Source organism: Macrosteles quadrilineatus, unplaced genomic scaffold, assembly GCF_028750875.1.
Source record: "Macrosteles quadrilineatus isolate MER2022 unplaced genomic scaffold, UCM_ALF_1.0 Scaffold_2__2_contigs__length_208266976, whole genome shotgun sequence".
Classification (NCBI taxonomy): domain Eukaryota; kingdom Metazoa; phylum Arthropoda; class Insecta; order Hemiptera; family Cicadellidae; genus Macrosteles; species Macrosteles quadrilineatus.
The window spans coordinates 120,493,410-120,515,212 of record NW_026542595.1 but is presented as its reverse complement, the minus strand read 5'-3'; the positions used below and the strand labels follow the sequence as shown (position 1 = coordinate 120,515,212).

Here is a 21,803-nt window from a genome sequence, read left to right as displayed (position 1 = left end):
ACACTAACTTGATAAACATGTAGACTCCAGTAGGTTCCATGGCTCTGGATATGCCTTTCCATGAGGCGAGCATGCTGTACTTCTGCTTGGCCGTCAGGGGTAGTCTGGGGTCAGGGGGTGCTGGAGCCGGGGGGTCGTCGCCCCCCCTGCTATTTCCCCCTACTGGTCCCCCTCGCTGGGCTATTGCCAGTTTCCCTAGCTCACAACCCATCGTTTCTAACACACACACATTGTAAACACCGTATCACTTCACAAAAAGGTTCACTCACTTGAACACTATACACTTAGGATCGTTTATATGTTCCGTGCATGTTGTATGTCGCCAAAGCTAAGCTAGACTGAAGCATTCGTCAGCTGACAAGATGGCTGTTTGGGCCACGACGCAGGCGCCACCCCCACCTACTGGCCTGGGCCAAGCTGGGTGGGCCTAGGCCTACCGTAACCTACCTACACTACACCTAGCCTACATACATTTTGTATATAGTCTACAGTAGCCCAATAAAAATAAAAAAGTTATAATCAGAAATTGAAATAAAACCACGAGGGACATAAGTCTCAAGAGATTTCTGTTTGGAAAATTCTCTAATATATGGAAACCCTGAGAGCGTTAGTATTTTTAAATTTCCGATGAAATCTTAAACTTATAAAAACTTGACAAATTCTGAAATACCTTCGTCTATATTCTGAACCTGTATATTATTACACCCTAACGAAAAACTGTCAACCGTTACAACAATTGAGATATGAAGGGATTCCATATCCACAACACATATAGGTTTGGACCGCGTTTCTTAAAAGTTTTATTTGAGTACACCGTACACTGAATATCAGTATCAATAGTTAATATATCTATCTTTTCTTTACACGCCTCTGCTGTAAAAAATGCCCCTGGCGTCGATAATCAAGAAATTAAACGGAATCAGCATTCTAACACATACTTTCTCCCATAAGCTTGTCAACAACCTTTAACCGTTGGGAGTAACTATGATACTTTGTTACAGTAATTGTGGTTGCACTATTTTGCTTAGTTATAAGGACCATAACAATTAATTTTAATCAAAACCGGGTTTTTTCCAAAATCAGATTTTTTTTGTAATTTTATGAGATTTTTTATGGGAAAATAACATAAGTTACACTAACTTTTAAACCGTAATCTTACGGAAATTGAATTTGTAAAATTTTGTTCAGAATAAAGGACTATAACATACTAAATTTTTATCAAAATAGTTCGGGCCGTTTTCGAGAAAATCAGATTGTTCCGTTATTTTATGGGTTTTTATGGGAAAACTCATGGATATATCCACTCAAAGCTCAAACTCGAAGATTTTGACGAAAACAATACTTTCCCCATGTATATGTATAGGGGGAGAGCGTACACAGGGACAAAAACAATAAAGTATTGCGTAGTATAATCACGATACAAATTACATTTTAATGTAACGCAAAATAGTATTACAGTATTTATAGAATCTAAGAGTTGAGCTTTTCTTTGCCTAAGAGTTATCTGTATTTTTTATCAAGTTATAAGTTTAATTTTTTAAATAGCATTTATTAAAAAATTTTTGACATAAATTTAAATGAAATTATCTGGATATTGTCATCTGATTAGTTATGGCAAGTGTAAGTTGAGAATATTTCAGTTTCAGATAAAGTGTGAGATGTTTTACTCGAGCCATGGTAAGTGCATCTTGTTGAAAATCTAATTAGGCTCTGGTCGCGTCTTCGCCTCGCGATCTTTCTTAGCAAACCTTTCCTTGGTTATTTACTTTTAGACAACTTTCTAATTCATTGAAACTTATTTATTTTGCAATACTTGATTAGATCGTAAATTAATATTGATAACTGTTTGAACATAATAAACTTTGCGACCGTCAAATCACTTGGTTTGACTTAACTACATATTTTTCATTTAAATCAAATAGAACAGGTAAACATTTCATTCTTATTTTTCATTCTTTAGAGCAATATCAAAATTACTAATCGCACGGCTTAAAATCACACTTGTCAAATGTTTATCCATGAAAAAATTATTTACACAAAAATTAAGAACAAGTACACAATAATTATGGTTAGAAATAGTAAAAGAAAACAATGTAACAATGTACCGATAACCGACAATACCGATATACAGTACGTTGTGGCAGTTTCAATGTTTATGGAAAGTACAAAAAAAAGAAACGTCTAATAAAACTAATTTTATTTACTTTCCGTAAATTTAATAACACGTACAATACTGATCAAGAAGTTATTCAATGTTTATTCATGAAGAAGTTATTGTTATTCCGACATCTTGAAAGTAACATTGACAATATACAGTATCTAAAGTTAACAACAGGGCAAGTTTGTTGGTTTGAAATTAAAAACAAACATCAGGTAGGCCTAGTTTTATTTCAGCTCCGCCTAGGACACGATATTATCACGTATGGCAAAAAATATAAAAACTAAAAAAAAATATAAATATAAATATAAATTATTGGTTTACTTATGTATTATTGTCCGTTGATAAGTTTCGGCAAACTATTCAAACCAGGTCAACTTTAGGAAACAACTTCCATTATATAATTTAGATATAAGACATTTCATATTATCGTAAAAATACTTTTAAACCATCCAAATTGTCTATAGATTTCGACCAAATTTCGACCTTCCAAATGGTTCTGTGTGAATGCTCAGTTACATGTACAGTTCATGTACATAAAACCGGATAACTAAATTTATCAGGTTTATTTTAAATTGATGAATTGTTAATAGATTGATTATTGTTAATGGATTGAAAGTGGTTCGGAATACGTCGTAAAACAACTAAAAGACATTTCATTTTTTACATGTTGAAGAACACAAAAATTATCTTCTTCAAGTATCACACAATTAAGAATACAAGAATAATTCGGTTTTTTATCTATTATAAGAAACAGTTACCGCATACTTACTAGGAAACATATAGGCAAAGCTCAATCGTACTTATTGATTATTTAAATCCAGTTTTGCTAAATTTAGGCCTATTACCATCACTGTATATAGTATATTGCATTTGAAATATATGCAAAAGTCTAATGCATTGACCACATAGCATGGCACCAAGAAACAAATCTTTATGTAAACAAATTTAAGTAGCAGAACGAATCATAACAGCTAGGTTTGTACATTTTCTTCATAAGAAATATAATGGGATTTTGATGGCCTGTGAGGCAAAGACCGAGGTCTTTTATAACAGGAATTGATGAAAGGGCACGTCTAGACAAAAGGTTATTTATTTTGACACATCTTTTGTAAAAGTCCGTTTCGTATAAATCGTCTTCACGTATTATATATAAGGATTAATTTAGCAAAATCTAAAATGTTGCTTGATTTCGATCTATCTTTATAATCCTCTATCCAAAATATGCCAACACGAGTCCCAAGTGTCCACCATTGTTGAGACCACACACAAGGTGATGACGCGTTAGAGCCACGTTGGACCTGGGACCTCAGCATGGGAATTGTCGCATCTTTCCTAACAAGGTCCTCTCATTGTATGGAAGTGCCTCACGTTGGAGAACTTCCGGTAACAAATGGCACTTCCGGGACCGAATATCTATGAAGCAACACTGTTGCCAGTGGATGGTTGACTTGAATAAACAATTTAGAGAAAACTCGAAGAAAACCGACCCGATTCACCACAACGATTGAATTGATTTTGAATAGTGGATGTAAACTTCCCAATATGATACATCTTAAACGTGTTTCATGCTTTTGGCGTTTGAGGTGCTAAATAAAGTTATTAAATGTTCATTTCTAATTCTAGGTTGGATTTTACGCTTCTGTTTTGTATTGATTGGTAGCATTGCCTATTGAATACTGAAGTTGAATCAATAGTCAAAGGTTATAGCATAAGAATTAAGAAAGGCGCAATATTTTACTAACATCAAGTTTTAAAAGTCTGAAAGTAGGTAAATAACAAGAGATAACGTCCTTGAATAAATCAGAATGGATAAAAAAATGATGTGATAAAAGATTGAAGGGAAAAGAAAGTTAGGTCAATATATGAATTTAATGACTGAAGTACTGAGAATTTTCCTACCTATCAATAAATTATCGCCAAACACTCGATGAGGGTAAGAAAAAAAGAAACTTACTGATTTGAGGTACTACTCACACATGTTCTGCCCAGTTTATTCTACCAAATCCGTCCACCAATTATTTTAGGCGGGTTTCTCACACCTAGTTCTGCCACAGATCGGTGAACTTAGACGAACCCTTCTACGGTGCTGTACTGGTCGAATACAGTATACTTCAGGATTTAATGTCTATCCTTATAGATAATTGAAATGAGAAAGAATTAGCACATAGTTGAATCGAGTTAGACTACAAATAGTCGTTTAGCTTATATCTTTGACTAAGGAAATAAAAGTTTCCCTTGTCTGTGCTTATATACTCCATTTTTGTGATTACAGTAACAGTCAGCTTGTGAAATTCCCTAAACGATTTAGAATGTAGGGCGCTAGGAACGAGCCCGGAATTGTTTTTCAAATTACTTCAGGCTAGGTCTAAGGGTTGTGGCGCCATCACTTGGATAGAATCCATTGGTTACTTGGCTGGATTTGAACCCGGGACCTCAGGGACTGAAGTCCCGTGCTCTAACCACTACACCAGCTCGCTCCCCCTCTATAAAATTTGTTACTTATTTATAAGTAGTAATGCTGATTTAAATGTTCTATGAATAAAACATGAGCCAACTGGTAAAGGGGTTTTAGGGACCCACTTCAACACCAAATTGGGAAACCCAGAAAAATACAGTTTGTCCAATTTATTGGCAGGCAGGCATTAACATTCATGACTTATTTTGCTGTCCTTCGCTACGCCAATCTCGGAGGAAAATGTAAATAAGGAAGAAGGGTTCGGAACTGTGAAGATTGCCTTTATTATGATTTTACATTCAAATTGTTGCTTCGAAGTTTTAAAAATACGTCACAATATGTTATAAGTTTACACGTTGCAAAAATTGTAACCTCTTACATGCAATGTTTTTTTTATTTTACAGTTATATCACGAATAAAATCAAGGTTTCCAAACTCTCTTTTAGTAAATAACCTAATAAATGTTCATTGTTTTTGAGCGAGTTTCGCATTTCGGGAATAAGCTTTTACCGTTGTCTATTTAAACAGGCTCTTTGTTATCAAGATATTATTTCTCCATTTAATTTCATGGCTAAAAAGGCTATTGAAGATTTCAGATGTGCACTTTTCTTTCCATGTCTTAACAATAAATCCGTCAAATTTTCTGAGGAGCTTCCTCCTGGGCCGCCACTTCCATGAAGATAGTTGTCTTACTACTTTCTCAACATGCTCTGCTGTTATTTCTGTGTTTTCTAGTTTGGGAACATCGCTCATGGTTTCAGGTAGGTAGTTTTAGTAAATCTTTGTTTGGAATTATTGGGTGTGGATGGTTTTTTTTCGTTTAATAAATCATAAACTGTAATGTTGAAGTCGCCGATATAATCTTCAGGATCAAGGATTCCGTCTACTATATTTTGGTTTCACGTTCGCTACTGAGCGTCGCATATATGCGACGCCGCGGTCATTGCCACAGACCGAGGTATACATTTGAATCTTACACATAGACCGACTGTCACTTGGATAACAGTACACACAGACCACGGGCGAAAACCTGTAAAACAGTGATCATTTACATTGTAATACGCTACAATCGTGTTTGTAAATAAATTATTCTTTTTTATTTGTATTTTTTATAACCTTTTGTAATGTCGCATATTTGCGACACCCGGTCTACAGCGAAGACAATAGTGAAAATTATCATAGTTTTCTTGAAATAAACTAAACGTCGCATATATGCGACAGTTCATTTTTTTGTGTTTTAAGGTGAAAGTAAGTAAAGAAATAAACAGATTATTCAAGAACAGTTTATAACTGAACAAATATAAAAGCTACATAGGATAATGCAGCATACATACTGCATACATACATACAGTGATGCAGAAAAGTAAAGCCCAGTTTTTCCAACTATTATATGACGTCACCAATCATCATATCCACAGACCAAGCGACGCAGTTGTGCGTCAGACATCTCTGTAGACCACTACAGGGAATTCAGTGCCTTCAAATAGGCCACTACAAAGATATAAGCATTTTAAAAACATTAGAACCCCGACGCACATATGCGTCGGCAGTCTATTTTAATGTGACTAGCCGTCGCATATATGCGACGGTAGTCTATGGGTGGAAACCAGCCGTCGCATATGTGCGTCGCTGGTCCATGTGAATGGAACATTTCGTACTATTGCAGTAGCGAACGTGTTAACTACTCTTTATGAATATTTTATTTTCCACATTGAACAAGTCTGTTGAAATAAGTTTCTGTAAACTGTTTTTGATCATTTGTATAAATTTTTTACACTTGTTCTCACTCCCTGGTGTGGATTAACGTCCGCACGAGTGAGAACTACGACTATCCACAGTGATATCCTGATAATTAGACCAATTCGTATATACCAAGGAAAAATGTGGTTCGGATTCCACTATAAACTGTAGGTCCCTTAGTTGCCATTAGCTGTATGGGCTATTAATTAACAGCTGTGTCTAAGGAATATGACGGCCTTAGTCACTAACAAGACTACAAGATCGCGCCACTCATTCTACACTCATCTCCATTCATACTTGGCTTAAAATACCTACTTTGTATGGTCACCATTTGATTGAAAAGTATTAAAGTATTAGGATCGATCGCATATAGAACCTCATTTATAGAAGCTCATCATACCCCTCCTCCTTCCACTCTAATTCGTCTATCAATTAGTTTTCTGAGGTCTTTTGTTTGTTTTATAAATTTTTCTCTGTAAAATGACAGCAATTAAACATAATTACTCTTTCAGAGGGTTCTTTTCCAATTGTCAGCAACAATATTTCTTCTCTTCCGCTAGCAATTGTAAAAATTTGTCTCCAATGGATTCTTGGCATATATTATATTGAAATCTTTTAAGAGTGACGATTTTTTCCCAACGAGGCAACCATCTTTAGAGGTTATTTGTATTGGATTTACTTCAAAATATTTTAAAAGATAATCAGGAGATCTGCATTCGGTGTGTTTGAGTAAATTAAAGAGAGTTGTCAATGAATCATTACATTTTTTTAAAATTATCTTTGTTCAAGTGATTGAGGAACCTTGTGTGACTTTAAAATAAATCTCACATTCAGTACATTTGTTTTGATTAGTTTCTGAATCTACAACACTATAATTGCTATAATTGCACTATAAATTGCTGTCTTAATCTATTTCCCAAGTTTTGGATTTTGAAATGAGTAGGTCAAAATGACCATATAGACACAGGATTGCCAGATAATAATAATTTTTTATTTTATTGTTTTCACCAGATGAGATTTTTATTGGAGGCTTTCTCAAAGCTATCGTTCTGTTCAATATTCTATGTTCTAAAGATTGAAGGTATGAAAATTAAGTTGATATATTTGGAATGGATCAAGGCATTCATGGAACGTGCGCCGTATGATCCATATCATTAGTTAAATATCTTTCTCTGAAGCTTGCTTCCATCAACTACAAAATGTTTTTACTTCTTCCCAATGTTTATTTACATACTGAACTGATTGAGTTCGTAATTTAGAATGCTTATTTTGATTTTTAAGTGTTGACTTACAGTACGAAATAAGCAATTTCCATCCTTCTTTGTTCTTATCACTGAAAAATATTCTGCTGTCTCCATTCTAAGATTCTTGGGTATTGATCCTCTTCTGTTATTTTTTACTTTTAATGATTAGCTTGATCTCTTAGATAAAATTTACAATGCATTATTTTGTTCAATATTTGATAAAAACGCTTATAAATAACACTAATTTAAGTATTTTAGTAAAAATTAAATGGAAGAACCCAACTTAATAATGTAACGAATACTCAGCATTGGCGGCACATAATTTATAGTACAATTGTAAAGATATTGTTTAGCTTGCCAACCACCAAAGGTGTCTCAGAGAAAAAATTATGAAACAGATGACTAAGTTTTTCTTAGCTTACAGTTCACAGTTGTCAGTACTGTCACTGTCAGTGTCTTCGGCAGTATTTTTTATTTTTCTAATAATCAGCAAATCATGTTCTTATTGTGATTGTGAGCTGTCTGTGTAGTTAGTTGTTATACTTTTGTTGTGTGGTAAGATATTCGGTAGTGATTAAGCGCATTAAAGTTACAGTTAGTATTCGTGTCTATTCTCGAAGAACTATTAAGTGTTTACCAGCCGTGTTTCTTGTTTTGCGTCTCTAACTGTTTATTTTTGATGAATGATTTAAAATTTGCCCAATAATGGGTCGATCATATTATTGTGCAATATTGTTTATAGGCCTAGTATTTACTTTTTTTAAAATAAATTTGTCTTCGGCAACGACACTGTCAGGTCACTTGGAATCGTCTGCCAAAGGATCTGGAAAATTATTTGAAGCTAATCTCGATGGTTTTCCTGAGTTTGGATTAGGCCTAGGCTTCAATGATGAAAACTACCATTCTGTCAGAAAAAGGGAAGTCACAAGCCCTCCTCATAAAAGCAACATAACAACAGTGGTAAGCAATGTTAAATTTAGGCGTATTACCTAGGCTCCCTACTGTAAATGCTCTGTATGTAGATTCAGATTGTAAAGTTGTTAGCTGTTTCATTGTAGCCTTTCATGGGGCAGTCTGACAGTAATAACATAATAGAGTTAGGCCTAGTCTAATCCCGAGTTAAATATACTCTAGTTAAGCTATAGGCCTAGGCCTAGACCTAAACTTAGTTGTAGGTAGTTTACAAAAAGGGGGGTAAACTTAGACTTATGTAAGTTATCTGTTGTGCAAAACAACGGAATGAAAATATCGATTGATATTTTTTATTCGATTGTTTCATTTGATGTATCAAATGAAATACTCGATATCCCTCCGAGTGTCCATAGTGTAGGCCTTGATGTCCACCTATTTTTGGCGCATTTGCAAGGTTTTATTAAAACGGATCTGAGAAGCTTAAAACAATGTTAATTCTATTGTTCTATACACCATTTTGTTTGGAAAATCATGGGCTTCACTATCATACATAAAACATAAGGAATATTTGTTTCAAAAAAATTTTTTAGGTAAAAAAAATTATTTTGGAAAAATTGAAAAAAAAATAAGTTCGTGCTCAATGAAATTGTATAAATTAAGTATAGGCCTATAAATATTTGAAAATAGCCACTTTGTTCTAAATTTTATGAGGATTACAAATATATAATAATATAAGGAAGTAGATTTGCAAATAAATAAGTTATGGGCAAAAAACAGATTTCAGTACATAGCGTTTAGCTAAGAATGCATAGCCTAACCATAGCTAGGAATCTGGCTGATAATTAACATCAATGTCACTACCAACTTCATCCGGATCGTCAATAAGTCCTTCAACATCACTAATATCATCTTCTATTGCATTACGTATATCACTACTGTCCATTTTTACCACTAAAAACGACGATAAACGTACAAAAACACAAGTCACTGATGTGAAATAACCAAGTTGTCTAAAACACGAACGTCAGCTGTCTGCCACAATTACGATTGGCTCGGAGAACATAAAGCGCTTAGAGACAGACCTCTGGAGAAAGCTTAGAATCTAACGAAAAGAACGATACCTAACTCGATCCAGTTCAATCCGATTCAGTCAGTCATAGAGCCTTCGCCGTAAACGATGTTCGTGTGTCGAAAAATCGACGCGTGACACTACACAAAGTGTGTCGTGAGTCGATTTTTCGACGAGTGATGCTCGGAGGGATATAGGCTATCAAATAATTGATGTAGGCTATTGATCAGTATTTTAATTTTGTTTGTTTCGGTTGTTTTTGATAACAGATAAATGCTGGAAGTCTACCCAAAACGGGTACTCCTCATTTAGTGAGGGGTTATTGAAATAACCCCTACCTTAGCAAACCTGCAAACTTAAAGCAAATTTCGATTTAGGCCTACCTGATTGGATCTAATATAGCCTAAGGTACGCCTATAGATCTAAGTTACCGGTACGGTACTAACTTGGGTAATTTGACAAATAATTAACTTAGGCCTACCGCCTAGTTATGTTATAATTTATACCTTGTGTCCCCTAGCACAATCGGCTAATTCAAGCAAAAATTATCTGATTTTGATGAAATTTTGTATAGGCCTAAACATGTAAACCTACATTTAAGCTATTCGAGCAAGTTCGCGAAGTACATGATCAGACTTTCGAAAAAGGGATTTATGGCCCCGGTAAAAATTGGTTTTTCCTATTTTTGACAAAAAAAAATAAATTAGCCATATTTTTTTCCAAACCATTATGTAGAGTAGGCAAGTGGGCTTTAAAAAAAGTAATAGTTTAGTAGGACTATATATTGAAGCGTTATTACCTATGCGCCTTATGGTTACGGTTTGTAAGTGCAGGTGGACTCTTCCATTGTTGTGCACACTTTCACTCATCCCGTTACGCGCAGAATAAGCGTAAGCTTGGTAGTTAGGCTATATAGCCTAATATTTCATCTAACCCTTTTTTCTCTTACCACCCTGGCTTTTCCTGATAATAGGCCTATATTGTAGGTTATCAGCTGTAAATTAGCCTATATTCATAAGAATTTAGATCAGGTGTTAAGCACCGTTTATCAAAATAGGTCAAAATCAATGTCCATTTTTTAAACATTAATTTTTTCTAAACTATTTCATCCAACAGTATTTCAGTTGACACAACATTATTAATCAGGCCTGAGGTGCAAAAATTTGAATAAACTTATCAAAACTGTTCCCCTTAAAATGCAAGTTTCCCTAGATTTTTCTTAATTCTGAATCAGATAGGTGTGGCCAGCTTTTATATAGTAAAACCTGTGTATTACATGAAAATGTGCCATTTGACTAATTTCTGTTTGTTGCATTCTGTAGGTGAACAAGCTGAATGACTCTCATCAACAGTTGATGGTTCATTGGGCAGGAGTTGGGTCTGACGTCGTCATATGTCTTGCTCGTGATCCAACCTCTCGCACCACCAAAACAGAGAAACCTTCTGCCGTCTACATCTCGTATGACTACGGCGACACTTTCCAGAACAAAACTGAATCCTTTCTCATCGACAAAGATAAAGGACTCTATGCATCTATCGATAAGTTTTTTAACCACCCGAAGTTTGTTACTCATGTAAGTAAGTTTTGAACAAAATTTTGTTCATAGGTAGGCCTACCTACAAAGTTAGTGTTTCCTACAACAATTTTTTCTAAACGTAATTTGTATTTATTTACCTTAATAGGCTAATTCAAATTTTGTTAAGTGTAGGCCTAATGCTAGAGGCACAGCCTCCTCTATTAGAAAGCCGCTGTGAGACAAAAGTGGCAACTACTTCACTTAAAGTCACACAAAATGTTTATCAATCTCAATTCAACTCTCTTGTAAAATGGCGTTTGCCGTGCATGTAATAAATAAATAAACACACCTGTCCCGCCAAATCGAAGGCTGTTGCTCTATATTTATTGAACAGTATAGAAAATTTTAATGTTTATACTTTTGTTATTATCATGGCACCAGTCATGACTTGTTGCGTTGCCTCACACCAATGCCGAGACCTTGTGTTAGAGGAGGCTATTGGTCAGGTCTTTTAGTTGTACGTTTATGCAATGTTTGGGCAGTTAAATTCATTTTGTTGCCATGTAAAAGCAAGTTGTTACTTAGTAGGCCGATCTTAGTTACAAATTAAGGTTTTGGCCAATTGCTTCTCTGGAATAAACAAATATCGGCTTTCTGAAAACGGAGTAGGCTAGGTCAAGTCGCCAGTAACCTTTATTTTTTTGTACTTAAAATAATGTTTTCACCTGTTGTTTTTTATTAATTTAGCAGTTTTGTGACACTTGACCCGAGAGGCTAAATAAATTACCATCTTACATTTGGTTGGTCCTCCAACAATTCTCTACCAAATTAAAATTTTAACTTAAAGTCTCTCAAGTAGACTTAGTTATCTTCTGTTGATATTATTTCATATCATTGGATTGCTACAGTAAAAAAAATACTCATTTAAGTTACTGGTTGAAGCTTAGTAACATAATTTTACATAATTAATTTTAACACTTTTCTGTCAAAACAGATTGTACTTCTGGACAAAACCCACAAGATGATCTTTACAACTTCCGACTCTGGAAAAACATTTAATAAGTACAGCTTGAACTTCAATCCTGTTGATTTGTCTTATCATCCGGAAAATCCAAACATCTTCCTCATCCATGATGACAAACAATCAGTAAGTTTTCGTCTACATTTTCTTTAGTTTAATTAGATAAATTATATTATAAAAAGAGAGGTGCAATTTTTACTCTTTAAGCTCCAACAGACGATGTATTGGTTTCAAAAGAATTGTTTCTAACTTCACCTACAAATAACAACCATCCATGTGTGTAGGCCTATGACTCAACAAGTTGACGTGAGCTGAAACATTTCAGGACACATCCTGTGGATTAAGTTAGTCCCGCCTAAAATAAACGGTGTACAGTTCTTTTGGATTTGACAGAATGGATCTGGCTTAGGCCTACGGAAATGTTGCTACCTAAATGTTAGTACCGGTACCCACCAAAAATTTGTCTTAAAATAGGCATAATGAAATCCCTTTGAATGTTAAGGGGTACCGGTAGTAAAATACACGTACTCCAAACCAAATACTTTTATATTTCTCCTATTTTCATCTCTTTATATTTTATATTTTTATAACTATGAAGTGTAGGCCTTGTAGAATACTCTATAAGTGCAATCTGTACTCAATTGTTAAATATTTTCTTTTGACTGTACATTTGCAACACGCTAAAAAGTTGTTAAAACAATTGTAATCCTATAAAACATTTTTTATCTTGTGTAAAAAATTTTAATAGTTTTTATTGTGTATTGTTTTCTCATACTGAGTGATTGAGTAATCTTATTTCACAGTAAGTTACTATGACTCACTCCTCAGGCAGACTAAAGTTGAGTTATCACTAGTGTTATCAGTCATCAGGAAGTCAGCATGTGACACACACAAACAATTGCAGACTTTGCTCTGTGGTTTTGTACAAGGCAGTGCCAGTGTACAAGTGTCTGACTCAGTGCTGTGTGGGCAAATTTATCACCTAGGCCTAGATAATTCTGGACTACTAATGTTGTAGACACTACGGAATATTACACAATAAGCACGTCCTATTTGAGTAGCTAAAACAAGTTAGCTGTGTTACAAATTAAAAAAATCCTACTAATTTCAAGCTGGCTTGGGATGACTTTACTTTCAATCACCGATGTTCTGCCTATTTAAAAACATGATATTTAAAAAAAAGGTTGTATTGTTAAAATTAGGATACACTATATGATATAGGTCTAAATGAGAGTTGTAGTATGTCACTCAAGGGACAATTTATAAGCTTATTGTGGCTAATAACACTGTTTATTTTCTTATGATATGCATGTTAGCTTGAACTGTTTCACAAAAAAACAAAATTGCTAACTTTTTACCTACATAAGGTAGCTTCCAAAATTACGATAATGTTGTTTAGCTTTACTAACAAACACCTGTTGTTGAGTTATTGAACTATTTGGTCTGTTGAGGTTTGAATCTTAAGTTAATAGGCTACATGTAAATTTTTATACATGAAAATGTGTATGCTTTGTAAAAATTTAGTAACAGTCGTAAGAAGAGAATTTACTCTGTTTACGAAATGTGACTGATAAATGAGCAAAGCCCCCTTCCTCCACGCCTGTCTATTTCCTTATCGATGTTTACACGATAATTTTCATTATCATGTAAATTCAATTCTCTCTCTGTGCTCGGTGAAAACTACTAACTTGGTCCTTGTACCAAGTCTTCCTCTGTAAAAAAAATGTAACGGGCAGTAGGTTTTTAAACAATTAATTTTTTTTTTTATTTTAAGTTACATAAAAAATAATGTCTGAATTATTTTTTAACAAGTACCTAATATACACTTTTGAAACATATTTGAATCTCTGAGCTCAAACATTTTTTATATCTTTGCTAAAATTGAAAAAAAGGTAAAAACATATGACACAATGATACCTTTGAAAAAAAATCATTTAGGTAATTTATAGTAGGCCTAAGTTAGACTTAACTTTTTATGTGGTTTTATCACCCTTTGAATTCTTACATTATTCAATGACTTAATTAAGTCTTTATTAATCTTGTTTTCTCACATATCATGATAACAAAAAATAATTAAGGCCATTTACTAAGTATAAGCCTAAGTAAAAAGTAGCAAAATGCCTGGTATGAGGTGCATCTCAGAGGCAGTCCACGGTTATTTCTCCCACCAAACTCTGATACAGACAATTAGTGAGCCTAAGAACTGAAATTGAATTCATATTCTTGTAAAAAATTTAGAAAAATACATTTAAGCCATTCCAGTTAATGTACACACTGTATTTGATTAAATCCAGTTAACTCTTCAGTAAAATGTTTAAACATTCTGCTATTTCTTTTGAATTAGATCAAAATATTATATTTCATCATTATGGCGTAGGTGTAAAGTGACTCTGTTCCACCCAAGCTTGAGTTTTAAGATCCAGGCAAAGCCAAGGTCAGAAAATGAGCAAGGGCTGAAAAGACGCTTTTTTGCTGGTGTGATAAACTATATTGTTATTGCAAGATTAATTAACAAACTAAGTTAGAAAATGAAAATAATTTTCATGTAGGCCTTAAAATAAACTCACAAAACAACTTCCACCTAGTTTTCAATTTTGCTCATGCAAATAAGCAGCTGTTTAGTTGATTCAATCCACTGAGCTAAAATTATAACTGGAGGTAGCACTGCCATGGCAGAAGTCTGTCAAAAGCGAGTCGCTGATTTTGTTAGGTTGGTATAGCAGTAAGTTTTCTTACCATAGCAATAACATGCCTTCTTATAACTAGGTTGTATAGCAGTGAGTATTTTTGTCATAGCAATAACATGGCTTCTTATGGACACCCACCTCACGCAAACATGGCGGCTGGCGACACGCATCTTTGACATTCAGTGCTACCTCCAGTTAGAATTATAGCTCAGTGATTCAATCATGTCATCTAATTACGATTGTGTTAGTGAACGTTTTACTATTTATGTCAAACTATTGACAAAAATGCAAAAATCTGCTAGATACAACTGATTAAAGGCCTAAATAATGTTGATACATGTGATTACTTTCAATTGATATTTATAACTGTATACAACTACAAACACTTACTTTTACTCCCTAAAGAGCTACTTTAGACCTTCATGTACCTATTAGAAACAGCTGTAATTTGCTGCAGTGTGACAAACATATTTTTCATATCATGAAAGATTATTTCAAATCCAATTATTCTTTTCATTCTAGATCATTAAGCCTAGAGCTTATTATGATAACAAAATTATATTGTGTTATCAATAATTCTTTGAATGGTTTTACATCAGACCTAAATAAACCCTGAATTGGTATTGTTAACCACCAAAAATTACTGATAACATATTTTTTTACCTTTCAGCTTAGCTAGAATAACATTTGACCTGGTAAAGATAACTTCTCTGAGGCAAGATTGTAGACCACATTTTGAGAATCATTACACTTTTATTTAAAGTGATTTGTTGAGAATCTAAACAAGATTACAGTGGGGCGGACAATAAAACCTAACTATTTTAGGTTGACACACCTGTATTTTGCCACTGAAAATCGATCAAATTACTGTTCACTGTTGGCCTAGTGTACTATAAAATAATGCAAGCTTTAAGTTTAAATCAAACCAAAAATCACAAAAATAAAAATAGCCTATTCGTTAAAATTTAGTTGCTGTTAATAGCCTATCAGTAGTTTGAAAATAAATTAAACATCTTAAATTGCAAGTCAAATATGACTTAATAAACCATCCTTCCCATTACAGTAGGGTAGGGTACTAATTAAATTAAGTAAAAAGTGACATTTTATAAAATTATTGTTTATTTTTACTACGATCAGTACCATTGTTATGTATCTTGTCTAGTACCTACGTCATTCACCTCTACATCTAAAACATTGTCTGTTTCAAACCAGAAAAGTATACCGATACTGTATAATGTGAGACTACATTTATTTAAGTTACCGATAATAGGGATTTTCTAAGATAATCCTAAATGGAACTTAAATTTCACGAGACAAAATGTTAAAACAGGAAAAGTATACATACGGTAGTAAAATATTGTAAATAGTATTGATTTTGCTTTACCCCCTTCTGAACAAATTTAAAATTGAATAAGTTTTACTACTTTTGGAAACATTAAAAATATTACATCATCTTTACAACTCTTAAACCATATTTATAAGTTTTGTTCTGATTGTTTACTACAGTGTTCTTTAAAGTGATGTTTATTGTCAACTTGAGCCAAACTATACGCAATGTTTGTCACTGTGGCTTGTTTACAGATTAAGTTTTGAGTGAAAGTGAAGCAGTCAATAGTCAGAGATAGTGTGAACGGTTGATAAGAGGTGAAGTAGTGTTACTCAAGGTCATATGAGCTACCAATGCTAGGCTTGATACCGAGTGGTACCAGACTCATTAACTGTCTGTTTGCGTAGTTGCAGCACGGAAAAATAAATATAACATATGGAATGAGTAAATATGTTTGCTAGATGGTGATAACAAACTTTTAAGCAAATATCCTATTGTGTAGTGAATTTTTAGGGGAAAATTATAAAGTTGGGAAGATTGATATAAATATTGGAGAATCAGGATTGTGTATTGTATGTTTTTTGTATGATAAAATAAAAAAAATAAAAAATCCATGAATGATGTGCACTTTGTATGAATGGCACAACCACGAATCACGGCCTAATTAAAAAATATTTAATGAAACAGTAGTCATCTTGTTAGGATATGATTATATTTTATTTTATTTCACTCGTACATTCACAAATATTAAGACTGTGGCCTAAAGTTCTTTAACTTGGGTAATTATTACAACATAACAAGGGGACTCGTGCACTAATTGTGCATTATAATAGGGTCCAGACGTTAAATTTTTAATTCAAAGGTAAACATAATAATGCAAGTAGGTACCCTTATACCTACTTTAAAGGAATTTTTTTTTGTTACCATTTGCATGTGCGCTGGATCATAAGCTTTTTAAATTGACACTGCAATCGTGAAAATCTGTTAAGTAGGACAGCTAAAAAAGGGATAACAAAGAAAACCCTTATCGTATTAAGTATAGATTTTTTCATTATATTTATATGTTAATAATGTAAATATAAATATACTAGGTGAAACCCGTCAAAATCGACGGTTACTTTCAAGACTTACGCTAACTAACTGCGATAAATTTAGTGAAATTATACATATTTTGAGCATTTAGCATTGTTTAAATATTAATAAGTGTAAAAACAATAATGATATTAATTGCGTTAGTTACCAAATATGGTTGATAATTCAGGGAACAAAATATTTCCCATACTGTACGTCATCGGAGTTGTTGTTAAAACCGTATTGGTGGACCTTTTGTAGTTAAACACTTCCGTGGTTTCATCAGTGTAATGCAGATTAATCTTTGTTTTATTTGAAAAAATAATCTGTTGGGAAGACTCTTTCTAACTTCAAAGGGAGGTATGTCCGTTACAGTGTAAGTTTGATTTTTCCTTTGTCGCGTCAGTTCATATCGTACATTTGTGCCAATGAATAACCCTCTTCTAGCACAGTTTTGAGAAATTGGTTGTGGGGTTACTGTTAAAGCTGGAATTCCTTGACATGGGGGATGTCAGTTAGTTGTCTCAGCCTTATCAGTTACATAAAGTTGTCAATATAATCTCTCTACGGAATGTTAGGTGTAGTGGAATATACTTGAAGTGAAGTTGGCTTTTATTCTTGAACTGTTAGGGGCCTCCTCATTTATATGGCCGTGCAGCTTTATCGGCAACAAATAATGCAAATGCAAAGTATATGGCATTTCCAAAAAGCAAAAAATAATGTAAACTGGCTGTTACGTAAATATTGACGTTTACATGCGTATTGTTAATCAACGTATCTTATAAAAGATTATGTGATCTAGTTTAAAAGGAATATGACCTTTCTGTCATGACATTAGCTGCTTAAATAGTATTTACTCATTGGACAGTTTTTACAGCCAAAATGTTGTGTTATTTTAAATAATGTTACCAACACAGTGGGCAACGGTCCGTAATATAGGCCACTGCAAATAATTTGTCATGATAGGTACTATTTTAGGCATGGTTTCTGTGTTTGGATGTTATTAGAAACGGTAAGAGCACAATAAAATTATTCTGCAGATAAATTTGCTGTTGGAGAAATATAAGCAGAATTATAAATGTCACAATGCGAGTGTGAGCATTTTGTAACTCTATTATATAGATTTTTTAGGCTGCTGCTCAGTGTACTAAGAATATATATTTTAGAGATAAATTAAATGGTTTTGTTGCTGAGTAGCGCTAGTAAACATGCACAACCCCTTTCGTTAGTCTAATAACATTCAAAGGCTCTCTAAGAGTTCAAGTTCTTATTTGTATACATATCTATATTATGTTTTCACTAAGCTGAATGAATACATCGAAGTGCCCTCTCTGAAAAGTCTTCAGTATATTGCAGTTTTCCAGCTTAATGACTTTCTAAATCATGCACATATTTCAACATAAATATTGTAAAATGTTTTATCCAGTTGCTATATTTAACAAAATATGGACACGGCTCAAATGAGCACCGTGCTCTTCTGCACTTGTATTATTTTGTATTGTATTACACAATCGAAGATTTTTCCAATGATTGAAAGCATGTATGACAATAATCTCATGAACCTACGATGATCTTTCCAGAATAATATGATAAAATATAGGGAAAAGGTGTGAAAAAGCCAGACACCAACCCGTAAATAGATATAAGATAGTTCAATAAGAAACAATTGTTAGAGTTATTGTGATAAAAGGATTTTCCACTGATTTCGTAATGGAACTTTATTATGCAACACATGACATGATATAGAAGAAAATCAATTTTTAATCAGAAAATAACATTGAAAATACTTCTTTTGGACTATTCAGTAACTCACAATAAATGTGTGTTGTTTAAAATACAATTTTTAAATTAACAGCTGTTTTATTAAAAAGTATTATCCACATGGCCAAAATGTAAACAAATCTGTGGAGGGATCTTTAAAGGCTTCTGGGGCAGAGCCCTAAGCGAATTTACTTAGTTTTTCTTTTGATAACTCATCTACAGACCAAGACCTTTCTTTGGACACCTCTACCAAGTTTCTACGCCCAGCCGTTCTCTCAAATTAGTGGAGACAAAGTTTCCAATTAAATATTTAGATTCCCCCATGTTAATCTTATGGGAGAAAATCCAACTTTGATGGAAGATCCTGCCCAAACTAATAAAGATGTCAAAAAACGAAAAACACTTTGCAAAACTACAGATCAGGGCCATTCTTTTGACACTTAAATCATCAAAATCGGTCCAAAAATGAGGGAGGAGTTCAGTTCACAAAAATCGGCTTAGCGTATTATATATATAGATAGATGGTGACTTGAAACAGTGAGACTCTCCTTACCTCCAAAAATGTACCGTATTGTTCAAAATACTGAGCGAAACAAAATGCCCTTTTATTTAACCTAAATCTTCAATCAATATCCATAGCAATCATGAACTTTCACAACCACAGTTTTGCCAGCATGTTGTATGTTGCAGTTGTGGTCGACGAAGGACTTTGGTATGACGTGGTTGAGGATGCAGGAGTTTGTCAAGACATTCTACTGGGTGTCTGACGACGAAGGAGCCGGGGAGCAGTATCTAGTGGCCCAGAGGGAGGAGCCAACTACGTCCTCTGTGATAGCTGTCAAGGGAATGTCCATTGGAGGCACAATGTCTGTCAGTCTGGTGGTCAAAGATGTCGTCGACTGTTGGGTTAAGGGAGAGTTCATCTTCGTCACACGAAAAGATCCGAAGGTAACATTCTTCATACTTGGTTTAAAGACCTCTGACTTTTGACAGTAGACATTCCTGTCACCAGTTTAATAATCAGAAACTCAGTTGAATTGAGAGTGTTGTAAAATACTGATTTCTGTAGAATATGCAAACTTTTTAACATAAGCAAAACTGATAGGGCGACCTATTTTAAGCTGTTGCATATTTTACATTGTAATCAACTATCAAAATAACATAAAAAAAGGAGTAAATAGAGTTGAGCTGGTAGCATACTATAAGTAAGTGGTTCACTCTACTATCCGAAAATAACATCTATCATTCTTAGGTAACCATTCCTACTGATATAAATAGACATTTTATCCTCATGTTACCGTTTTCACTACTGACCAGGAACAAAGACCAAAGAAGGAATTCAAATTTTTAGGCTGTAGTATGTCATGAATTATGTCTGCATATTATGGCTAGGCTACTTGGTTATTCTGCCATGTTAGCTTACCCATGAAAAACTAAATTCTCAAGGGATTTAAAGCTCATTGAAATTTACGGTTTGTAATTTTGAACAGTTTTACTTATATACATAGGCACAATCAGTTAAACGATTTCCTAGGATTTCAAAAGCCACTAGTAATCATTATACACATGTTACAAATTACAACAATTAAAAGAATCTCTCTTGTGTTTACTTGAAAGTATTACCGTACTACTCACTTGAGTTATAGTACTTATATTAAGTGGAATATTGAATGGCTAATTACTAAGGAAAATTTAACCCTCTTTTATGTGAAGATTTGAAGGACATTTAACTTGCTGGACATATTACTCCTAGACACATAACTTATATTAAAATACTCTTTGTAAACAGGTGAAAACTTTTAGTTAGAATAGGAAAACCCAACACAATTAGTTTTTTTCCCATTATTATTCATTAAAATTTCAAAAGAAACCAAATAGGCCTAATATAAGCTTAATACACCTTGGAAGGTGAAACACATTTGAAATATTTAGCACACATTAAACCAAGTTCTGTAATTTATGATTATTTCTGAACGATTCAGACTTAATTTGTCACATTACATCAAAGCGACCTCAAATTAGCACTGATAACCCATCTTAATGACCACAAAGTTCTATTCTTGTTCACTGACTGTACGCTGAATGATTAACTTTGGATGCAGCCAGTAGAATTCATAGTAATCGTAAAATCTGAAAGGTTAGCTTATGTTTCAGTGGGCTGATATTGAATAATTTTATCTCATATTTTAGGGTTAATTGTATAGTGTACACCTTTCACTTTTTTCTTTCTAATGCCATCCTGAGAAGCTAGGCCCTACCCTCAACTGTTACCCATTACCTCAGGCTAGTCCACCTCCGCAATATCCCATGGATAAAATAAAAATCCATTTGGTGATTACTGATTGGCGGGTTTTGAACCCGAGACCTCAGGGACCAAAGTCCCGTACTCTACCACTAGATCAGCTCGCACCCCTACTTGGTGGGTTGGGTGACAGCACATGGATATAGTAAAAAAAAATGCCAGAGGACTAACTTTCAAAGTATTTGGTGGCAAATCACAAAATAAATACTAAAACAATACAAATCGCCTCTACATACCAAACAGAAAAATTCCCTTAAATTGACCTCAGCTGATCTGCAAGGGGTACAAATTTACAAGAAAAAGTGTTAAATCACTGGCTGAACTCAAGTTTTTGACACATCTTGACCCCCATATTTTGACAAGTATTGATTATTTGTGAATGACTCTTCAACCTAACAGAGGACCCCTACATCATCAAATCTAATTCATCCTATTGAAGTCCTCCCTCCATTTCATATCCTTACAATTCATTTCCTGCTTCAATATTCAATGCTATATTATATTTATGCAGAGCATAGGTTGTTTGTATTTTATTT

General features: G+C 33.8%; 2 protein-coding genes across 6 annotated transcripts in view; one reads left to right on the top strand and one right to left on the bottom strand.

The window, feature by feature from the left end:
• Nucleotides 1-323, bottom strand: part of LOC128986516 (neuroglobin-like) — a 113,060-nt gene extending 112,737 nt beyond the window's left edge. Inside the window, exon 1 of the mRNA XM_054406924.1 lies at nucleotides 9-323. Within this exon, the coding sequence (XP_054262899.1) occupies nucleotides 9-211 (203 nt within the window). The 5' untranslated portion in view covers nucleotides 212-323. The remainder of the gene's footprint in view (nucleotides 1-8) is intronic.
• Nucleotides 324-8,069: 7,746 nt separating this feature from the next.
• The window catches only part of LOC128988086 (sortilin-related receptor-like), a 71,066-nt gene continuing 57,332 nt past the window's right edge, over nucleotides 8,070-21,803 (top strand). For 4 of the 5 annotated variants that reach the window (XM_054409285.1, XM_054409283.1, XM_054409282.1 and 1 more), the window contains exons 1-4: nucleotides 8,070-8,560; nucleotides 10,904-11,155; nucleotides 12,093-12,245; nucleotides 19,656-19,913. In XM_054409285.1, the coding sequence (XP_054265260.1) occupies nucleotides 8,306-8,560; nucleotides 10,904-11,155; nucleotides 12,093-12,245; nucleotides 19,656-19,913 (918 nt within the window). In that variant the 5' untranslated portion in view covers nucleotides 8,070-8,305. The remainder of the gene's footprint in view (nucleotides 8,561-10,903; nucleotides 11,156-12,092; nucleotides 12,246-19,655; nucleotides 19,914-21,803) is intronic. The other variant, XM_054409287.1, reaches the window with a different exon arrangement.